This window comes from Corvus hawaiiensis, chromosome Z, assembly GCF_020740725.1.
Source record: "Corvus hawaiiensis isolate bCorHaw1 chromosome Z, bCorHaw1.pri.cur, whole genome shotgun sequence".
NCBI lineage: Eukaryota > Metazoa > Chordata > Aves > Passeriformes > Corvidae > Corvus > Corvus hawaiiensis.
The window spans coordinates 12,922,723-12,942,337 of NC_063255.1; the positions used below are offsets into that span (position 1 = coordinate 12,922,723).

Sequence of the window (19,615 nt, forward strand, 5' to 3'; positions counted from 1 at the left end):
GCACCTAGGGATCCTTAAAATAAATACCAAGGTGAAATCCCTTTTTTCCTTCTAACTGTGTTGGACTCTTGATTTTAAGATCAGGAAAAGGCATCATTCTAATAATACAAGACAAAAAGGAAAAAGTACATAACTTGTATTTCTAGAAAAGGGCTTCTTCAGGGAATAATCTCGAGTTGAACAAAAAAGCCACTGTATTACAAGTGCATTGTTTCCCTTTCTTCATTCTTTCCTTATCTATTTCCTGAAAGTTACCTACAATATTTCATCTTAAAATCCTTTCTAATTAAAATTTCAACATATATTATAGTATTTATTATTTTTCAATTTGCATACCTTTTCCTAATAAAACGTACAAAAGCACCCATTAGTTTTATTTTCTAAAGGCTTTTCTCTTCTTTTTCAGGTGCTACTGATAAACTCTCTAGGAATTCAGAATTTCACATTAAGATAGGGAGCCTTCTCCAGGTGGAAAAAAGTGAGTCCAGTTAATACCTCTATAATTTATTAGTGGATCAAGAATTTGGGATGTTTCCAATCAGAAAACCTCTGCTGGTCTCAGGAATTCAGATTCAGAATCCAGCCCATTTAGGATCTGAACATCTCACCCTCTGCACCTTCTGCAGAAGGCTGGCATTGCCTTCTTACAATTGCTTATTAAGTAGCTCATTAGTGCATCCAAAGTGTGCAAATTTTTTTATCCAGACACGGATGACGACACAGCTTCTGTCCCAGACCAGGGCCTTGCTCTTACAAACACTTACACACACAGATTGTTTAACTGGGTTGTGATGTTGAAATTAAGGGAGCAAATTCAGATTGGAAATACATACATGCATATGTAAATGTTTGAGAGGCAGTGGGAGCCAACTAGGCTAAATTTTATAAAGATCAGCTGAAACTAATTTGAAAAACTGTCTAGATAAAATAACTTTCTCAGAAATATTTCATCTCAGCTGGCAAAAGTGCTGATTTGGGGGTATTTTCTTTTCTTTATTTATATATCTTCCCCCTTTTTATCCCCTCAATTAATCTCCTGCTTTTTATTGTCCTGCTAGTATTTGAACAATAATATAACACTAGAGAAAGAAAATCAGATAAAATAGCAAAGGTCTTGTTAATTTACTTAGCTGGATGCAGTTATCAAGTTAGAAGTGTTGATTGTGTGTTTATAGATGTTTAGTATGTTGCAACAGGTGTTTAAAAAAATAAAACCATTTTCAGGCTCTGTTATCTTTTTTGCTTTCCAGTTCATAAAAAAAAAAAAAAGAAAAAAAAAAGATTCACAGGACTGAGTAACATATACACAATCTCTTTTTTTATCCCCAGTTAGCATATGTCTAGCAGGACCAGTGTTGTTGCCTGTTAATTTTTTTTTAAGTGGGAAGCCAACATATACCATGATCACTGCTAGTTTGGAATATATTTTCATTAATTCTTTCCAGTGCGAGCATAAAGGGAGAAATCAAGGAATAGTTGAAGCTGGTGAATTCAAGATATAAATTGCCGGAAAAAGTGTGTGTTTTCTCACACTTGTAGCATTGAACTCACGCTTTCTCTAGCCTACATCTTGGTTTCACTATCTACTGGTTTCTCATTCTCATTTTCTTGCGAGATCAGTTGGTATGGTTTCTTCATTTCATTCTCCTCTATCACAGAATTACCCATTTCAGCATCCCTGTTCTTCAGCTCATGCCGTGATAAATGTTCAACAATTCCTGCTCCAATGGAGTCTCCCAAGACATTGGTAGTGGTACGGAGACGATCCCTAAGGAAAAAGTAGTGAGTTAATTTCATCCCTTGCTCAAGGAAGCATGCAGACTAGCTGCTAAATTGGCCCTTAAGCAGCCACTAGGTGAGTCACCTGTTTTATGTGCATTCACTTATCTGAACTGTTAATACCACGATTTCTTCTATGGAAATTAATAAATATAGTGGGATGTGGAGTCACAAAATATGTTAATACTCTTAGCAACTTCACAGCAAGAAACAGTCACATGATGAGGATGGCAAAGAGAGCTTATGGCTTCTTGGATGCATTTTGATGTTCTTGGGTATCAAGAGCAAGAGTATCCTCTGAACATGTAAGCCAGCAAGAATCTACCTTGTTAGGTTTGTTTGTCTGCTGACCACAAACTATGATGTGTAATTTAGGGTGGAATTGTGCAGGAATTACTCAAATTAAACTACAAAAATTCATCCCTCTCAGAGGGCTCTGCCCAGGAGATGCAGGAGGCATCTTGACGAGGAGTGACTGGCAGCGTCAGTAGGTAAGCAGCTACATCAGGTGGTTAGATAATAACTTGAAGACATTATGATCTGATAACAACACAGGCAACTTCTTTCAAGGAACAGTTGAGAAGACTGAAGGGTAAAAGCCCCAAAAAAGCTAAATAATAAGTGTTAATTGAAATAGGGGCTGGAGAGACCCTTCCTTTGGTTTATTTCCTGGACCTAGGGGAATATCTATATATCTATATATCTATATATCTATATATCTATATATCTATATCTAAAGGTGTATGTCTACAGATAGATGAATGGAAAAACTGAGGGGCAATACTTTGTGGTGGCAGTAACACAATTATTTTTCATTTCTGTGTTCGTGGGGTAGACAGATGAGCCTTTCCTCGGTTAGATAGTCAGCAAGGCTGCAATGAATTGGTTGGATCTGATCCAATTCTGAGCCTGATTGATTGAAAAGTTTTCATTGCCATCCTACAAAAAATAAAAGACTAAAGCAATTCTTTGCTTATTTAATTGCAGTGTATCTGAAAGATTTCTTAGTATCCTAACAATACAGGTTTCTAAGTAAACTTTTTGCATGCAAAAGGAACCATCATTAAGCAATGCCCTTGTTGGGGTTTTAGTTTAGTCTTAGGTTTTCCTGTTAAAGGAATTTTCTCCCATATGCATGTTGCTAGGGGACAAATAGCTGTACTTAAGAAAGACAAAAAGGGGAGTGGGGCGGGCCTGGCTACTCCTTTGTCTTTGGGTGTGGGGGCAGTTCGCTCTGAGCGTCCGGAGAGAGAAGCTGCAGAGAAAGGAGCTGCTGCTTCTTTCTTTTTGGCCGTTCTTTCTTCCTGCTGGAAACAACGCCGGGACCCCAAAAGCCGCTTTCCCTGCCCTGCTGGAGACCGAGCTGTGGCTGTCCTGCTCCGCTGCTGCTTGGAGCTTTCGCTACGCTGTAGCCCTGCTTGCCCTGCCTGCCTGGGCCTCCGTGGGGTTCTCCCATCTGGATACATCTCGTCTGCCACCCGGGATTTGCGTCCGTCCCTGCCGTTCCAGCCTGCCGTTCCAGCCTGCCGTTCCAGCCTGCTGTTCCTGAGAGCCCGGGATCGGCTGCCCAGGGGTTTGTGAAGCCTTTGTTCCATCCCTTCCCGGGATCCCAGGGCACCAGAGCCGCGGGTTTCCCGAGCTCGCTCCGGAGCGCCCCCTGCAGCCGCGGGGGAGCCATCGCACCTGCCCTGCTCACCGGGAGCCGCCAGCGCCCCTGCCGGCTGCGAGCGGAACTGCACCCGAGGGGAAAGGGCCTGACAGCCGAGAAGGCTGGGACTGGGTTTGTGATTGTTTGCTGGTACTGCCAGAGTTGTTGTTGTTTTGTTTGACTGGTTATATACATATATATATATAGTAAAGAACTGTTATTCCTATTTCCCACATCTTTGCCTAAAGGCCCTTGATTTCAAAATATAATAACTTGGAGGGAAAAAGGGTTATATCTGCCACTTCAAGGGGGGCCTCTGCCTTCCTTAGCAGACACCTGTCTTTCAAAACCGAGACAGCCCTTCATCATCTGCTCTAAGAAAATACCTTAATAGCAAGAAACAGTGATTCTTTTTAGTATTTGTATCCAACTTCCCTCTACAGCAAAACATTGTATTATAGCCAGAATGCCCCAGGCTATTTCACTGCTAAATATGGTCTAAGCCTTTAGCAACTCCATAAAAATACTTACAAGAACCAGTCCACTGCAATGATAAGAGTGATATCATCTGTAGGCAAACCTACTGATGTGAGCACGATGACCATGGTGACCAGTCCAGCTTGAGGAATGCCTGCAGCCCCAATACTGGCAGCTGTAGCAGTGATGCTGTGCAAAGAGATGGCAAGAGCAATTAACAGTAAAAAAGCCTCTCCTTATCATCTGTCAAACTTTAAAACCAGATGTAAAACAAGAAGGTATTTGCTTAGTAGTAAATAAAGACATGAGCCTAGTCCCTTATCTGAACACCCTATAGCTGCAGGGGAGTATGACTCTTGATCCGAAGTGTTTCAGTAAACCTTTATCCAGAAACCTTGAAACATGATTTTGTTAGGTGGTAAAATCCGTACTAGATGCCAAGGGCCAGACAAAAACATTAAAGTTACATGTCCCCACCCATTGAGAAAACTCACTCCACAAGCTCAAACACGTTAAAAGAAAAAGCTGAGGAGGTAGTTCTGTCCTGGCAGATCTAACACAAGAACTTCTGCTCTCTGTCCATCTCACTGTAACTTCATGCCAGGTGAAGTCTTTGTCCTCCAGCAGTTGGCATTCTGCCATCAGAAAACAGAAAACTGCCAGAAAACCTGAGTCATACAGTCGACTGACTTAGTAAAAATATGCTTGTTCACACCCGGTTTAGGAAGATTTTGTTTTCTCAGGTGGTTTTTCAGGGAGCAGCTCTAGTAATAATGAGTATGAAACAATTGCCTCGGAGGGTGAAGGCAGAGCTTTGCCTTATGTTAATGAATATTGAAATAAACTGGAGGGTTTTATGGAGAGAAGAACTATATATGAACTTTCAGTGTTCCTGAGTGGTAGGTATGTGTCTTTGTCCCACAGTGCCCTCGTGTCTCCTTGCTGACTTTCCTTTCTGCACATGTACCCATCACCCTTTTTCCTTAAACCGTGATAAACATACTGAAATTAAAGCAGATCAGTTATCATTGAATGCTAACTAGTGAGTTGTTTGCTGTTCTATTTCAAACAAGAAGGCTTGTGTGCTTGAAAACATAACCTGTCTTCACCACTTCTATCAGCTGATGCAATAAAAATGTATTACTGCTCCTTACACAGCTAGCCCTGTTTGTATCCTGACACCTGGAAAACACTACCTCTCCTAGCAGTAACATTGTGACGATTTTATGCTTCAGCTTTGTACATGCATTATAAACTACCTGATACTCATTATAGGACTGTAGGTCCCAATAGCTGCATGAGTTCTTAAGAAAGAAAAATTTGAAATGAATTAAAACCTGTTCTTGTTGTCTTTATTAAGTGCAGTAATGGGTGTGTCATGTTACAGTTTTGTTAAAAAAATTATCTGAAGGACTATACATGCTGGGGGTCCTTTTGTGTGCAGAAGATGTAGAGGTAATCTGATACTGTAACAGTTCTTGTTTTTAGCTCTAGATACTTATGTTTACTCCCACATAAACCAGCAAGGGGTCATCACAAAGGTCCTTTTTATCAAATGTAGGTAACAGTGGTTTCCATACCTGATTGTGATAATCTGCCCAAAGTTCAGGTCAAAGTTGTTGACCTGTGCGATGAAAATTGCAGCCAAAGCCTCATATAAAGCAGTTCCATCCATATTAATTGTAGCACCAACTGGGAGTACGAATCTTGTAACTCGTTTGTCCACTCCATTTATTTCTTCCAGACACTTAAATGTAACAGGTAGTGTTGCAGAACTGAAACAAAAAGAAAGAGGATAATATACGATATAAGTTCTACAAGGAGGGAAAGAGAGGAGTGTCACACATTATAATGACAAGAGAGACTGTTCTGTCTTAGTTTTTATGTGATCTACCAGAACAATTTTTAAATGCAAATCATGAATTTAAGCATTTCTAATGATGAGGGTTCTCCTAATGCTCTTAGAAACTTTTTCCAGCTGTTAGTTACTGCCATTCTCTATGTAATCCCTAGTCTGAAAATGTCTAAATTCAGTGTTATGACACAAGGTTCTTCTGCCAGGCACAGGGATCTATTTAAAATTCCTGCTTCTCACTTTTGAGTCATGGAGCTGTGATTGAATCATCCCTAAACGTTGTTTCCTTGAAGGTATACAGAATGGGCTATTCAAACCTTCAGTAAAAAGCATGTTTTCTCTTATTTATTTGCAGGCTTCCCTGGAAACAGCATTTTGATAAATGGTTGCATTATTTTTGCACCTATGGGTTAACACCACTAGGCAGCTAAGCACCACACAGCCACTCGCTTGCCTCCACACCTAGATGGGATAGGCAAAACCGAAAGGAACAGCAAAAGCAAGAAAATGGAAGGGTTGAGAATAAAAATGTTTAATAAGTGAGGGAGAAGTTTGGAAGAAGAGCAGAAGAAAACGAAACAATGCAAGTGATACATAAGCACCACTCACCACCTCCCACAGATAGACCAGTGGCCAGCAAGTTCTGAAGTAATAGATGGCCAGCCTTCCTAAAGTCCTCTTTCCCCTTTCATTGCCGAGCATGATGTATGTGGCATGGAATATCTCTTTACCTAGTTTGGTTCATCTGCCTGGCTGTGTGCCCTCCCAGCCCACTGTGAACTCCTCAACTCACTTTGGGGGCAGAGTGAGAGACAAAGAAGGTCCTGATACTGTGCAAATACTGTTCAGCAACAGCTAAAATGTCAGTGTGTGATCATTGTTGCTTTGGCCACAAATCTAAAACATGTCACTATATGAGCTGCTATGAAGAAAGAGTTAACTCTGTCCAAGCCAGGCCTGTATCTCTGCATCTGATCTCACCAAAGTAAAGAGGTTTTTCAAGACACAGCAATTCAGGTTACTTGATCCCAGTGAAACCTTCATTACTAACTACTTAACAGACTTTGTAGTCTTTGAAAACTCTATCAGTATCTATAAAATACTGGCAAAAAATAAAGAGGCGCTGTGGAAGATTGTGTTAGAAAAATATCTTTGCTGACTGTCATCTTACAGTTGAATTTTAAATGGTTTTTAAATCCACTTGCAGTACAGTATGCTGTCTTGCATCAGCCTAGGTTTTTACTTCAAAATAATCTCAAACACCAAGGACTCAAATTTAGCATTACAGAATCTCCAACTGAAATCCCCCATCTGTAGGAGACATTTTTAAAATCTATTAAAATGGAAGCTGTTTTACAAAAGGTCAAATGGTATAGAAACATACACTTTATTGTAATAATGTTTCCTTCTGTCACACATGCAAACAGTTTTTTTAATTCCTATGACATATCTATGACCATCTCCAAAGAGAAAAAGTGACATTTCTGTTGTGGGTTCTGTATCCATAATTTTCTATCAGGATTTTGGGCACAGAATGTCAGCTGCTGATAGGAATCCCCTCTGGACTTTTCTTTGCTGCTCCATTAGGCCATGCATATCCTTTTCCAGCTCTATCCTTCATTATCAAGCCATTACAAACTACTTAAAATAGCAAACACCAAGATTGACCAAAGTTACAACAGTTCTGGCCGTACAGTCTGCATCACCAAGCAGAATAACTTCATCCTGTTCAGGGTTTCTTACAGAAAACAGAGTTCAAGTCAGTATCAGAGAGCAGCAGAACTGAAATACAGTGCCCAAGTGAATACAGAGTTCACCAAACATTAGGCAAAATTGTTTCTTAAACCAGTAATACTATAAAAACAATATGGCTTTAAGATACTGTTTTATACCTGGAAGATGTTCCCAAAGCTGTGACTAATGCTTGGATTAAGCCTCCAATAAATACCCATGGATTCTTACGAGTGATCACAAAGTAGAGAAGAGGTAGGACAATGACAGCATGAATTAGCAAACCGATGATAACTGTTACAGTATACATGGCAAGCTGACCACCGATCACACCCATATCTTCCATCTCAACAATTTTTCCAGCAATCAAGAAGAGAATTCCAAGTGGAGCATACCTGCAAACAAGAAATCAAAATAGGATTACAAAACAAAGTAGAGATTCAGTCCCCCATCCATACTGTTTGTGTTTATATGCATAAATGCAGAATTTCACTGTTAGGATGCTCCTATTCAGAAGCAGTTCAAGAACTTTTCAACTCTGAACAGCTCAACCTGGATTAAACCACAGCAGTGAATGTTTCTGGTGGGATTCAATGGATTCAACATCTGGCAAGGATTTCAAGATGTATAAAATCTTGAAATAGCATCACCTTTTAGACAGGCAGGGAAATGAACTCTCCTTGGAATTCAGGTGTAGTTTAAAAGCTATTTTAGCCAATTCTGTTACAATTCTGCCTGTGTGAATGAAGACTCTACCAACATATGTGTAGACTATGCCAAGCACCCAGTTCTATTCTAGTGCTGTTTCCCATGCTGTTGGGGAAGGAACCTGCACAGAAGTCTGATAACTTCTGAAGGTTTCAAGCGGCTTCTGATGCCCAAAATATTTAGCTTTTTATATTTTCCATATATTCGTAGCTTTGTAGATTGCTAAAGCATGGTTGTAGCTTTTAGTATTTTTCCTATCTTTCTTCCCTACATTTAGGAGCAAGAAGCTTACCTCATTAAAGCATTCCTAAATATTGTTCAGTCTTATTCCAAGAAGACAACCAACTACAAGGATGCTCTGTTTTCCAACCAGAATCTGGACCAGATATAACAACAGTGGGGTAAAAGAAACCTCTGGACTTCTTTTAGTGGGGCAGGACCCCAGGAGTTATTACCTAGCCAACTAACCTTTTAATTGAACGGTGTATGATAGGTATACTAATTGACTAACCTTATAAAAATTGTGTATACCAAGTGTGATTTTTGCCATATTGTGTACCTGAAAGGTTTCAACTAGAGGTTTGTTTTTATATTCACTCTAATGTTGTTGGGAAGATCTCTTCTATTTTCCAGGCATCACTTCTGGCTGTGTTACATTCCATCCAGTGGGGCACTGAATAAATATATTCATCAGCACGAAGAAATCTGTATGACAAATGTTGGCTGCATTGTGGGACAGCAGCACAGATGGGATGAACTGGTTTTCCCTATCAGGAAGCACAGCTAGAGGTGAAAAAAGAGCTGGTGCTGGGCATAAAACTTGAACATAATTCTGCTGCAGCACTACTTTAGGTACAGCCTTATTACTATAAATGTTCACTTGTCTTCTCACGGTAAGATACCACAGAACAGAATCTATTCACTGTATCTCAGCTCCCCTTTACGCCATCACGTCCATGCAGAAATTTATCTGAATCCTCTGCTTTATAATTTTAAATGTGCTTGTGAAGGAGAAAAGATTTTAGTTATTGGAGTTCATATCTAGTGTGGCTGTATATGTGTTTGCTCCTGGATAGACTCTTCGAGTTGATTTGGTTTTTTTCTGTAGTAAAGAAGGCAACAAGACGTTACTTCTTTTCATAGTTAACCTTCTACCTGGAGAATAATGAAAAGAATTTGAAAAGATTTCATACCTTGAGGGAAAAGGTATTTATTTTATTTACCTAATGAACACGATAAAGAAAGCAGGAAAATTATGTGTATGTGTGAGCAGTGCAGCTACAATGCAAGGACGTATGGATACACCCCACAACTACAGGAACTAGCTGTGCTGGAAAACTATGATAATGAGGTTTTGCTGTGTAGAAATAAGATTATGGGAGAGGTTTGTTGGTTTTCTTTAATGAATTCAGATTAAGATATAATGAAACTTCAACATCTTACGCTGTGATTGCTATCTTTATGAAGACATAGAATACCTCTGTAAAAGGGTAGAAACTTCTGCCATAGACCCTGATTCTTCTCATGTCAAAAGCAAAACCCACTGAAAGAGCTGGTGTGTTTGGGCAAATTATTGTCACAGAGAGTTACAGCTCTAGAGCTCACTCATGAAAAAAGCTACAAGGTAGATACAATCTTATTGTCTGACTTTCTGCCAAACAGTGCCCAGTGCCGAACTGTGATGAAAAAATATTGTTTAGTAGCTTAGAAAGGAATTTATCGAAGAGGCACTTACCACATGATTAGAGCTACCAATCTCATGATAGCCTCATTAAGGCTATCAAAGAAGTCTTTCAATGCCTGACCTTGCTCCCTCATGCTCCCAATCACCAGGCCAAAGCTGATTGAGAACACCACCAAGCCAAGGGCATTCACTCCGTTCACAGAACCTGGAACAGGAACTATTTCCTCTTTCATTCGGGTGAGAGCTTCCATTGCTTCTGACACGTTGCTGATTATGGAAGTCACCGTGGATGTGTCATTGGATGGAATAGTTACTTTAAACTTTCTCTTTTCATAATTGGTTTTGAACTGTTAAAACAAAAATAAAAGAAAGATAGAAATTCGGTGAATCATAGCAAACAAAGTTACTGTTTTTACTATTATTAAATCATCACAATTTAAACAGTTATTTACTATTGTAGGACATTTGAATTTTTTGCATAATATTTTTTGGTAAAATGTGCTATGATGAAAATTTGGATTTCCTGAAAGCAACAAAAATTTGTAATAACTTCTAACACTAAAGGTTTAGTTTTAGCTTCTAGAAATCGTTTTCTCATAAACAGGCCAAAGTCATCTGCAAAAGATTCAGATTTGTCATGCTCCTGTATCTGGTAATAAAACTATTGATTCTTAGTTTGTGTTTTATATAAATTGCTATTTTTCCCTGCAACAAAATTCCAACCTTTTATAGTCTTTTTTTGGCTAGTGAAAAATATTTTTTTGTGCTCTGTAGTTTCTTTATTTCTTCATCTTTTTGTATTAAAAAAAATTAGACTGAAGCTAACTTGAATACAGCATACCTCTTTTTTCCTTTGTTATGGCAAAGTCATTAGTTTACTCTGCAGTACAAGTCACCACACTTCTTAATTAAGGAAATGATTATACTTTAAATGGTTCCATTATGGAACAGACAAATGGATTTCTAAATATCAGTATGGTCCTAAATGTGTGCTTTGAAAACCAGTCTTTCACCCCCTAATGTTTTCCCAAAGAGAAATTTACATCCCAAATATTTCTATCTGGGCTCAAAAAGCCCTGCTGTCCTGTCCAAAGCATAAAGCATGCTGAATATCACTAGTATAATGTTTCTTATGTATCTCAGGATGCTAATTAGTCCATTAAAGCAGCAGAACACTGGTGTCAAGGTTTGGATTTTTATTGTTTCGGAGCTACCAAGAAAAGAGAACTATGTCCCCAAGTTTAAGTATCACTACTGATATCTGGAGACTGTTGAACACTTCAGAAGTACTTGAGTGAAATGAATTAATTATGACCAGGATGGGAAACCTAAGTATCATCATCTTTCAACACTAGTCTGATTTGATGTTGCTTTCTGCACCTCAATAGTTTCATGCACCCCTTCCAACATATTTGAGGTATCCCTCTAAAGGCTCTAAGTTTTTCAGAATGTCAAATAAAACCTGCTGCAGGATACTTATAGAAAGTTTCTGAATAATATGTAGCAGAACAAACCTACATGAAGGTCAGATACTCTTGAGTCTTGAATAAAATTTGTTAAAATCTTTTACAATTTGGGCTGTGCAGAATTCAGCTGAGAGCACTATGAGCAGTTGGCTGACATGGAAAAGCCCACTACCACTGCCTCACCAACTCACATCCAACCTGTGATAGTTCTTGTTTGATCTCTTAGTGAGATAATTCTACTTTTCAAAGTGGCAGAAATCTTACCAAGCAAAAAAAGTCACCATTTTTTGGGTAAAACCTGTGGAGGTGAATCAGTTCTCACTGACTGACAGGGAAGAACCAGGGAAGGTGGGATGGGGTTATCTCTTTAAGTAACAGAGTGTAAATGGAAATGTAATATAATGTGCTCACTGAAGTGCTTTTTATTCTGTCTTGTCAGCAATGTTAAAATACCGCCTAACACTTTACATCAAACACAAAGATTCTTGCCTTCAAAAACCTGTGTTAGAAAGAATTTGACATGGTAATATGAATAGGCCTTAATTTTGGGCTCATTCTTTAATTTTGTTGCAGCAGGAACATGCTTTTAATTCTGTGTTATTTAAGTTTCTTTAGAAATATAATGTGGATTTTAGGAACTCACTCAGCAAAGTCCTTTTCCATTTCATCTACTATACTGGGCCACAGAGATGTAGGTCTTACCTGATCACTCACCTTATTCACCAGACTTAAGTATTCAGAAATATTGCTAGGGAGAATAGTCTTTATGGAACCCCTGCTAGAGCAGTGGAGAAACATCTTATTTAAAGTGTGATTCAAAATGATAAGCTAAGCAATGGGAAGCAGAGCAACTTTATTTGCTCTGGAATATTTATTTGAGCTGCTCTTACTTTCGTTATAGCTGGCTCAGCCCCAGGACATCCCTGTGGATATACCTTCTGTGGATCTTACGCCCAAAGTTGTCTATCAAAAGTAATGAGAAGTTTCCTGGTGAAGCAAAAGAAATCAAGGAAGACCAGATACAGGAAACACAAGGGATGTATCTACTAAGGAAAACAGTGTAGAGTGTAGTTGAGCTTTATTCTTAGTATTGCTTTTTTAAATTACATTAAAGGCAAAACACCACCACAAAACGTATTTTCTGTGTGTGAAATGGTGAAAAAGCCAACTGCTTATAGGAAGTGACTGGATGAAGAACCACCTTCAAAATGTTAGAGAGTGTTTTGAAATAGATGAGTTAATAGCAGGGTTGATTATTTCTGCTGTGCAGAGTAACTGGTGGCAAGAAATAATTTTTTGAGTTTTTATAACATTCCTATTTTCATCAGATCTCTATCTCAGTGGCAATCAGAGTTACCAGCTTTTAATGTAGCTCAAACTGACAGTTTAATATCACATTTTGATTTGGCTGATTCCTGTTCCTTTGCAACTTTCAGAAATAGAAGAAATTAGACAAAATAAAACTGCTAATTGTAGGCTTAAGGGTCTCAGGAGAGAGACCAGAGGTCCATTCACTGATAATATGTGATGGGCTACGCAACATCACTGAAGTCCTGTAATTTCTGAGGATACTTGGAGCATTATCTCTCCAGGAAGAGGTATTTTTGCCCAGTAAGATTTTAGATGCAAAATACTCATAATTTTTCCTTAAGTTCATGTATCGAGAACAGTTGAGGAGCAAGATAAGTGATATTTGAATGCATTAATTTGAACAGCTTTCTATAAAAAATCATGTCTGCAAGTGAAATGCAAAAATAATGCATTTTTACAAGACATAGTGGTAATGAACAACTGGAAAATTAATTTTAATTAACTTAGCACACTATGAAATAGACAATATAGTTGCTGTATTGAATAATGCATTGAATCAGTTGTTTACGCTTTCATTATTATTTTGTTTTTATTAGTGATTCAAGATACACATAGTCATTTGACTTGGATCTATTGAAGGACTTCAAGGACGAAACATTGTAATCTGGCAGCAGCACATCATGGTGGCTTATCTTGCTGAAAAGGTAACTATTCTGGAAATTCATAAGTCACTGTCATAATTTACTCTGAGATAATGTAATTAGTACTGTCTTTGCTAAGTCTGTATGATGATGCTGCATTTAGACAATACTGACTTTAAAAGCAACAAGTTTGCTTAAATGCAACCCTAAAAATTTAAAAGAAATTAAGACAGAGATATTCCATCTTAAGTGGTTTTTATCTTTGTTTTCCATACGGATATGTGCAAAAGCATTCTAAATTTTCTGCCTAAGAGCTGATGACACAAGCCATAATATATATTAACTAGCCCAAATTATCATGAGGAATAGACACCATATGTTGGTAGTATTAATTTCTGGATGTATGATTAACACTTCCAATTCCTTTGATAATGACGAGTTCAGGAAAGAATATGTAGTCAAAAATATCTCAGAAGGAATGCAGTTCTTTAAGCTTCAGCTGGCATCAAGTTCTACCTATTAACACCAGAATGACCCTCCACAAATTTTTAGATTGATTCTGTCTCTTAATTCCACAAGTTTGCTTGCGTTTCTTCTGCTCTTTGATAGACCCCCAGAGCACAGCACAAAGAACAAGTAGCTAAGAAGCAGTATCTGCTTAATAAGCAGACTGCTCACTACTGCTCAGCCCCAGGCTAGACATAATTTCTTAATTTAGCAGAGAAAGAAAAACTAAGAGATAGTGGCCAGAGCTGCAAGGTAAACCCAAAGATTTCTTCAGATATCCTTAAACTGGGGGTGAATGCAGGGGCATTGAGAAAATTTTGAACAAAGTAATCTAATTTTAGGTATATGTGGAGTATCTAGTTGCAGTCAATATATTCAGATTCTCTCGTTACTCATAAAAGTCACGAAAACCTCAAATGATCTGTGCATAGTGAAGGTCATATGGAAATATAACCACAAGTCATACGGAAATCACCAGCACCAGAAGACATGTTATTTAGATTAATAATCTGCTGTTTAAGAATCAGCCTGAGAAGGCTGAGGTACTCAATGAGTTCTTTGTCTTGGTCTTCATTGTCTGGCAGTCAGGCTTTCCATCTCTCAAGTCCCTGAATGTTCAGGTGGAATTTGGAGGAGCAAAGTCCCTCCTGCTGTAAGCAAAGGCTTGGAATCACCTGATGAAACTGAATGGAGGTCTATTGGACATGACAAATGCATCCCAGGGTCCTGAGGGAAGCAAACCACTCTCCATCATACTTGAAAATTCATGTCAGTCAAGTGTCAAGATGAAAAAATCTACTGGGAAATAAAATGTGCAAAGAAGGAGGATGAGGAGGAGTAAAAGAAAGGGGAGGCAGCTTTGCCTCACAGTCTAGTTGGAAAGAAACACTAAACGGAATCCAAAGGACTAATCTGAAAGGAGAACAGTAGGAAATATAGGAAGATATTTCCTGGATAGGTCCTAAGGTTCCAGTCTCCCTTCTGGACTCTTCATCTCCCAGCAGCAATCCTGTAAAAGCTTTCCCAACTCCTCCTAACAGCACTCCCACTTTGGTTATGCTCCTCACGCAGTTCCATTTCTTTTCACACCTTCCAGTGAGTTCCAGTATAAACTAGGAAGGAAACCTGCCTAAAGATGCTGTGAGACAGAATGTGCACATCTGATCTATCCAAAGATGTGATTTAAATGTTCAGTGCATATTCCAGTGATTATTTTCAGGTGTGTAAAGCTGTGGGTCAGTATTACACTGTTGAGTGTGGACAGCTACGGGTAGTTTTGTGTGTTTTGTGTTTGGGCCATCAAACACAGTGTTACAGAAACAGATTTGTGCCAGATGGATCATTCTTGTTCATAAATCTTCTGAGAAATGCATGACCGAATGGATGGAACTTTCTTTTTGAAAAGAAAGTTACGGGGTCGGATATAAAAAATCATCTGGATACCTATTAATATTACACATACTTGCAAGTTCAGATCTTACTACTACCACAAAATAACTTTTAGATAAAAATCTAGGGTTTGGTACCAAGTTGAAAAAGTAATAGTATGACAAATTTAAAATCCTGGTACTTCACTAATCCTGGTACTTTTCAGTTGCTGCTGAAAGTCAGTAAAAGCTTTCACTAAATATGTCCTGGATTTTTGAATTGTCTTCTAGAAACCCCTTAAGATGTAAAGCACATGAGAAATACAATATATTTAATGTTAACAGAATCTACAGGACATCTTTAATTAAGAACATGGGTTTAGAACTGCTAGTCACTGAGCCAAGTTTCCTGTTGCTATGGAATACTTTATCAAAAGAATTTTTTAATCTGTATTGGAAAACTGCTGAAGTGTTCCTATAACTCCTAAATGAAGATGCTTTCAGGAATTCAACTTTTAAGTAACGTAGGGTTAAAAACTACTGATTTCCAGTTCAAATTCAGGAATAGTGATTTCATCTTCTTTTTGTATGTTTTTATCTTATTTACCTCCATACAAACTATGTTTCAGAAACCTTTGTGGTTTTTCTAATTTGTTTGCTTTATGTACTTTCCATTTTTGTTTATTATGAAGTCCTTACTTTTTCCTTTAAGGCATTTATATCCTTCAACATAACTGAGATCAAATGAATGGCTTGTTATCTGCTTAAATAATTTCCCAAATCTTTTTGAAACTGCAATCTGGAAGGCACTTTGATTGCTCTCAAGACCTCTAGATAATAACTTCCAAATTTGAGAGATTTATGAAGAATACTTGCTGCTACGTCTATAACTTTATGCCCTAATTATTTCATTATTTTGAGATAAAGATCATATCATTCCTGTACTTTATTACATTAAATTCTTTGAATTTATTTCTCGTTTAGATATAGAGGTTTTCATTTCTATACTGCTCTTCTGCATCAGTGTACTGAGTTCATCAACATCCTTGCTGAAGACAGAGGCATGGTATTTGTTAGTCTTGGACCTGCGTCTAGTTTGCTTTTTAAATTTTAATCTAGAAATCTTTAATGCAGAAAGTCACTCCTTTTTATTGGTTTCTGTTTATATAACTAGAGAGAATGTTACAATTTCTTTTCAATTCTTCTGCAAGATGTAACTCAGCTGGCCTTGGAAAGTTTATACTTTATGCTCTTCTTGACCTTCACATTTCAGCTTTTTTTATTGCTACAGCAGTAGCTGGTAAGTAATATCAGTTCAAGATTGTCTGTGAGGTCAATGTGAAGCAATTAGATTATGGAAACATACATTCTAGGTTTCACTGAATCTATAATGTCTTCCTTTAAAAAAAAAGAATGTAACTAGTTATTGTTATTTTCTCTGTAGGACAGCTGAGGTTAAGACCAAGCTAACAACAGAGGCTTTTGAGAAGCAATATAAAAACGTACTCCTATGGACTTCTACCACAGGTGACAGGAAGTTCTTAATTTGCCTTTTTTTTGATAATGTCCACAAATTTTTTTCTTCTCTTTCGAACCTTTTTGTCACATGACATTCTTAAATTCTTCCAGTCTTTGCACAGATGGTGAATATCTCAGTATCTCCCAGTTTAACATAACACTGTTTTAGAAAGGCAAATCCTGAGTTCATTTTAATGAACCTTGCTGTCAACATCTGAATTTGACATTTTGAAAAAAATAATTTTTTGACTTGCCAAGCCTGGTTTTCTTCACTTCTCATAGCAAATATTGTTGTCTCAATATGATTGAAAACAGAGCATAGATTTGGTTAGTTTAGTTCAGGAGTTTTTGAGACAGCTGGCAGCATATATAAGTTATGTTTCTGCTGTAAGTGGTATTAACAAGAATGTGATATTCCTAAGGCAAATGTGGTTACATTTAATTTCTTACCTCTTCATGTTTTATTTGGAAACAAAAAAAAATATTTTTACCTGTTTAAAGCAAGCTTCCACCAGATTTGGAGGGAACATATTTCTGTGAAAGAGAAAGAAAGTAACATGAGAAGCAATAATAAGCTAATAATTCCTTTAGTAAGGACACAGCTAATGAAAGAATTGACCAGCTAATTTTTGAAGGAATCCTAAGACAAATATGTGATAACATATACAGTGAGTAGACCGTTGCACATAGCATTGGCCTGGTTAGCTTTACTGGGATGAAATGTAGGATTGGATGGTTCCTGGCATTTGGAATCTCTGTATTTGTATTGTATCGCAAGTCTGGTTATGGAGCAGTACATTAACTAAATTACTAAATGTACAAAGCTCTATGGGACAAGACTCACTTTTAATTTTGTACTTATTAATGCTTTATGAATCCAGATTAATAAATAATTTAATAATACTTAATGTATTTTGAGTTCTCAAATAGTTTTTGCTCTTATGTAGCCTAGTACTTCATGATATTTATCACTTGATTATTATTTATCACTTGATTTGTTGGGACTAAACCCCAAATCTTTCTGATGTTTGAATATTCTATAATAATAATAATACATACATACACGTGTGTGTACATTTGTTGCAGATGGGGGTTTGTTTCTTTGTTTTCTTTGATTTGTGCATTTCTGAGGGATTTAGAAGCAGCCTAATTGAATAAATCTTGAGGAATCTGAGCGCAGACCTCTTAATGGAGGTTACTGTAGTCCCCCTTCCTGGCAGCACGATCCTTGGAGGCCTTTCTCTGTGTCTCTGGATTCTCCAAATGGGTTAGCGGAACAAAAAACTTTGGTGGTGTTACCTGTGGAAAAGCTCCTGAGTTCAAAACCTCAGCTTCCCTACTCCCTAGAATACATCTGTGGCATACTAGCTCTATAGAAGAGTTATTGCAGAGTCTCTGAGCAAGGAGAAAACAAGGTTTTACATCTGTGCCCTCTATTTCAAGTATGTTACTTGCCTGTTCCTGGAAGTTATTTCCCATTCATATAATTGAATAAATTGAGTAGATGCACCCAGATTGGTAGCTACAAATCAAAATTAAAATGAGTAACTAAATCAGGGGTTCAAGTGAAGTGAGAAAACTGTTGCAAGTTAGAAGAAAAGTGGAGGAATTTGGTAGTAAGGTCTGTGCTTTGGAAGAAGGAAAAAAGACCCATGCAGATAGCAAAACAGAGGTCTTTCTTTTGTGCATGAAAGAAAGAAAGAATCGGTCTTTCTTTCAGTATTAAAAGCAGTTTCTTCCCCTGCAACAGCTTGATTTGGAAATAAATCCATGTATCCTTTTGTAGCATTGTAAGGGTTAGAGATATTGATATCACACAGTTGAAAGAAATTTGGCAACTTTATGCAGTCACTGTTTAAAATTCTCTACTTTTTTTCTCTGTGAATCTAAATATTACCATCATAGCTATTGGTACAGAAAATGTGCAATATCATAGCCATACCTGATTAAATCAAGAAAGGCATCTGCTGCTGTCACTTGCACAATTTTGCCTTCTCTGTGCATGTTTTCCTTTGTACCTTTCCCGGGGTGGATGATGACCACAATGATTATGCCAATCAGTACAGCAATGATAGTAGTGCTCATGTAGTAGACTACTGCTCGGACTCCCATCTTCCCTGAGGCTTTACTATCCAGGGCAGCAATTCCTAGTAAATTTAAGCACAACAACATGCAACTGATATAGTTGTGAGTAAAGGGTATGACCTAAGCATAATGAAAATAGTTCTGTGGGAAGAGTTTTGATGACCAGGACACTTAAAGCTACCCAAGGCAAGATGTCCCTCTTTTGCAGCTCATTCTGTCACTATCTTCCCACTCCACCCCTAGTTACATAATTTTCTATAACAAGAGTTACAGCTTTCTGTGCTTTCTTAACACTTCATTAAATGCAAAGATCATTGGTCTGATGCAGTGTGGCACTCCCTATATATTCCAGTGAGACAATTCATGCTTTCTGATTAGTGTAGTTACAACAGTCTGAAAAATGTGCTGCACATAATTTGTAAGATAGAAAATAGAGTACTCTTGAGTGATGTTGATGATTGCTACAATTAACATATATGAACAGTTTTCTTTAATCCCCAATGGGCTACCTCAGTTTACCTCTGTCCCAAGCCACGGGACTTTAAAACAGATTAAATGCTGCTAACCTGTTTCGGAAAATCCTTACCATAAAGGTATGAATAAACCTTTATTGCCTCCCATAAACTTGCAGGACTTGCAACATTAATCCTAATTCTTGGCTCTGTTTGGATCTACTGTGAATATTAGGGTGCTCCCTATGGCATCTTCTATAGTATTTTTTTCATGAGATTGCACTGATGAATAGCTGCAATATGTTTTTTAAAAGAAGGTGCCGTTCTGTCAGGGAAAGAGTTCTGAGTCTCTGAGAAGGAACGTCTCATGAGGACTGTCAGAAATG

At 37.8% G+C, this 19,615-nt stretch overlaps 1 protein-coding gene and 2 long non-coding RNA genes across 3 annotated transcripts in view; 2 read left to right on the forward strand and 1 right to left on the reverse strand.

Annotated features, from left to right (window-relative positions):
• Positions 1 to 76: 76 nt before the first annotated feature.
• The window catches only part of SLC1A3 (solute carrier family 1 member 3), a 63,807-nt gene continuing 44,268 nt past the window's right edge, over positions 77 to 19,615 (reverse strand). Inside the window, exons 4-10 of the mRNA XM_048291076.1 lie at positions 18,635 to 18,839; positions 17,184 to 17,226; positions 9,934 to 10,229; positions 7,652 to 7,885; positions 5,485 to 5,679; positions 3,959 to 4,093; positions 77 to 1,768 (exon numbers count right to left, since the gene is read on the reverse strand). Of these exons, the coding sequence (XP_048147033.1) occupies positions 1,564 to 1,768; positions 3,959 to 4,093; positions 5,485 to 5,679; positions 7,652 to 7,885; positions 9,934 to 10,229; positions 17,184 to 17,226; positions 18,635 to 18,839 (1,313 nt within the window). The 3' untranslated portion in view covers positions 77 to 1,563. The remainder of the gene's footprint in view (positions 1,769 to 3,958; positions 4,094 to 5,484; positions 5,680 to 7,651; positions 7,886 to 9,933; positions 10,230 to 17,183; positions 17,227 to 18,634; positions 18,840 to 19,615) is intronic.
• On the forward strand, positions 1,762 to 7,754 carry LOC125319657. Its single transcript, XR_007200848.1, has 2 exons — positions 1,762 to 1,855; positions 6,115 to 7,754. It is a non-coding gene; the product is annotated as an uncharacterized LOC125319657 (long non-coding RNA).
• Positions 12,260 to 19,615, forward strand: part of LOC125319656 — a 119,414-nt gene continuing 112,058 nt past the window's right edge. Inside the window, exons 1-2 of the long non-coding RNA XR_007200846.1 lie at positions 12,260 to 12,415; positions 13,256 to 13,363. This is a non-coding gene — a long non-coding RNA (uncharacterized LOC125319656). The remainder of the gene's footprint in view (positions 12,416 to 13,255; positions 13,364 to 19,615) is intronic.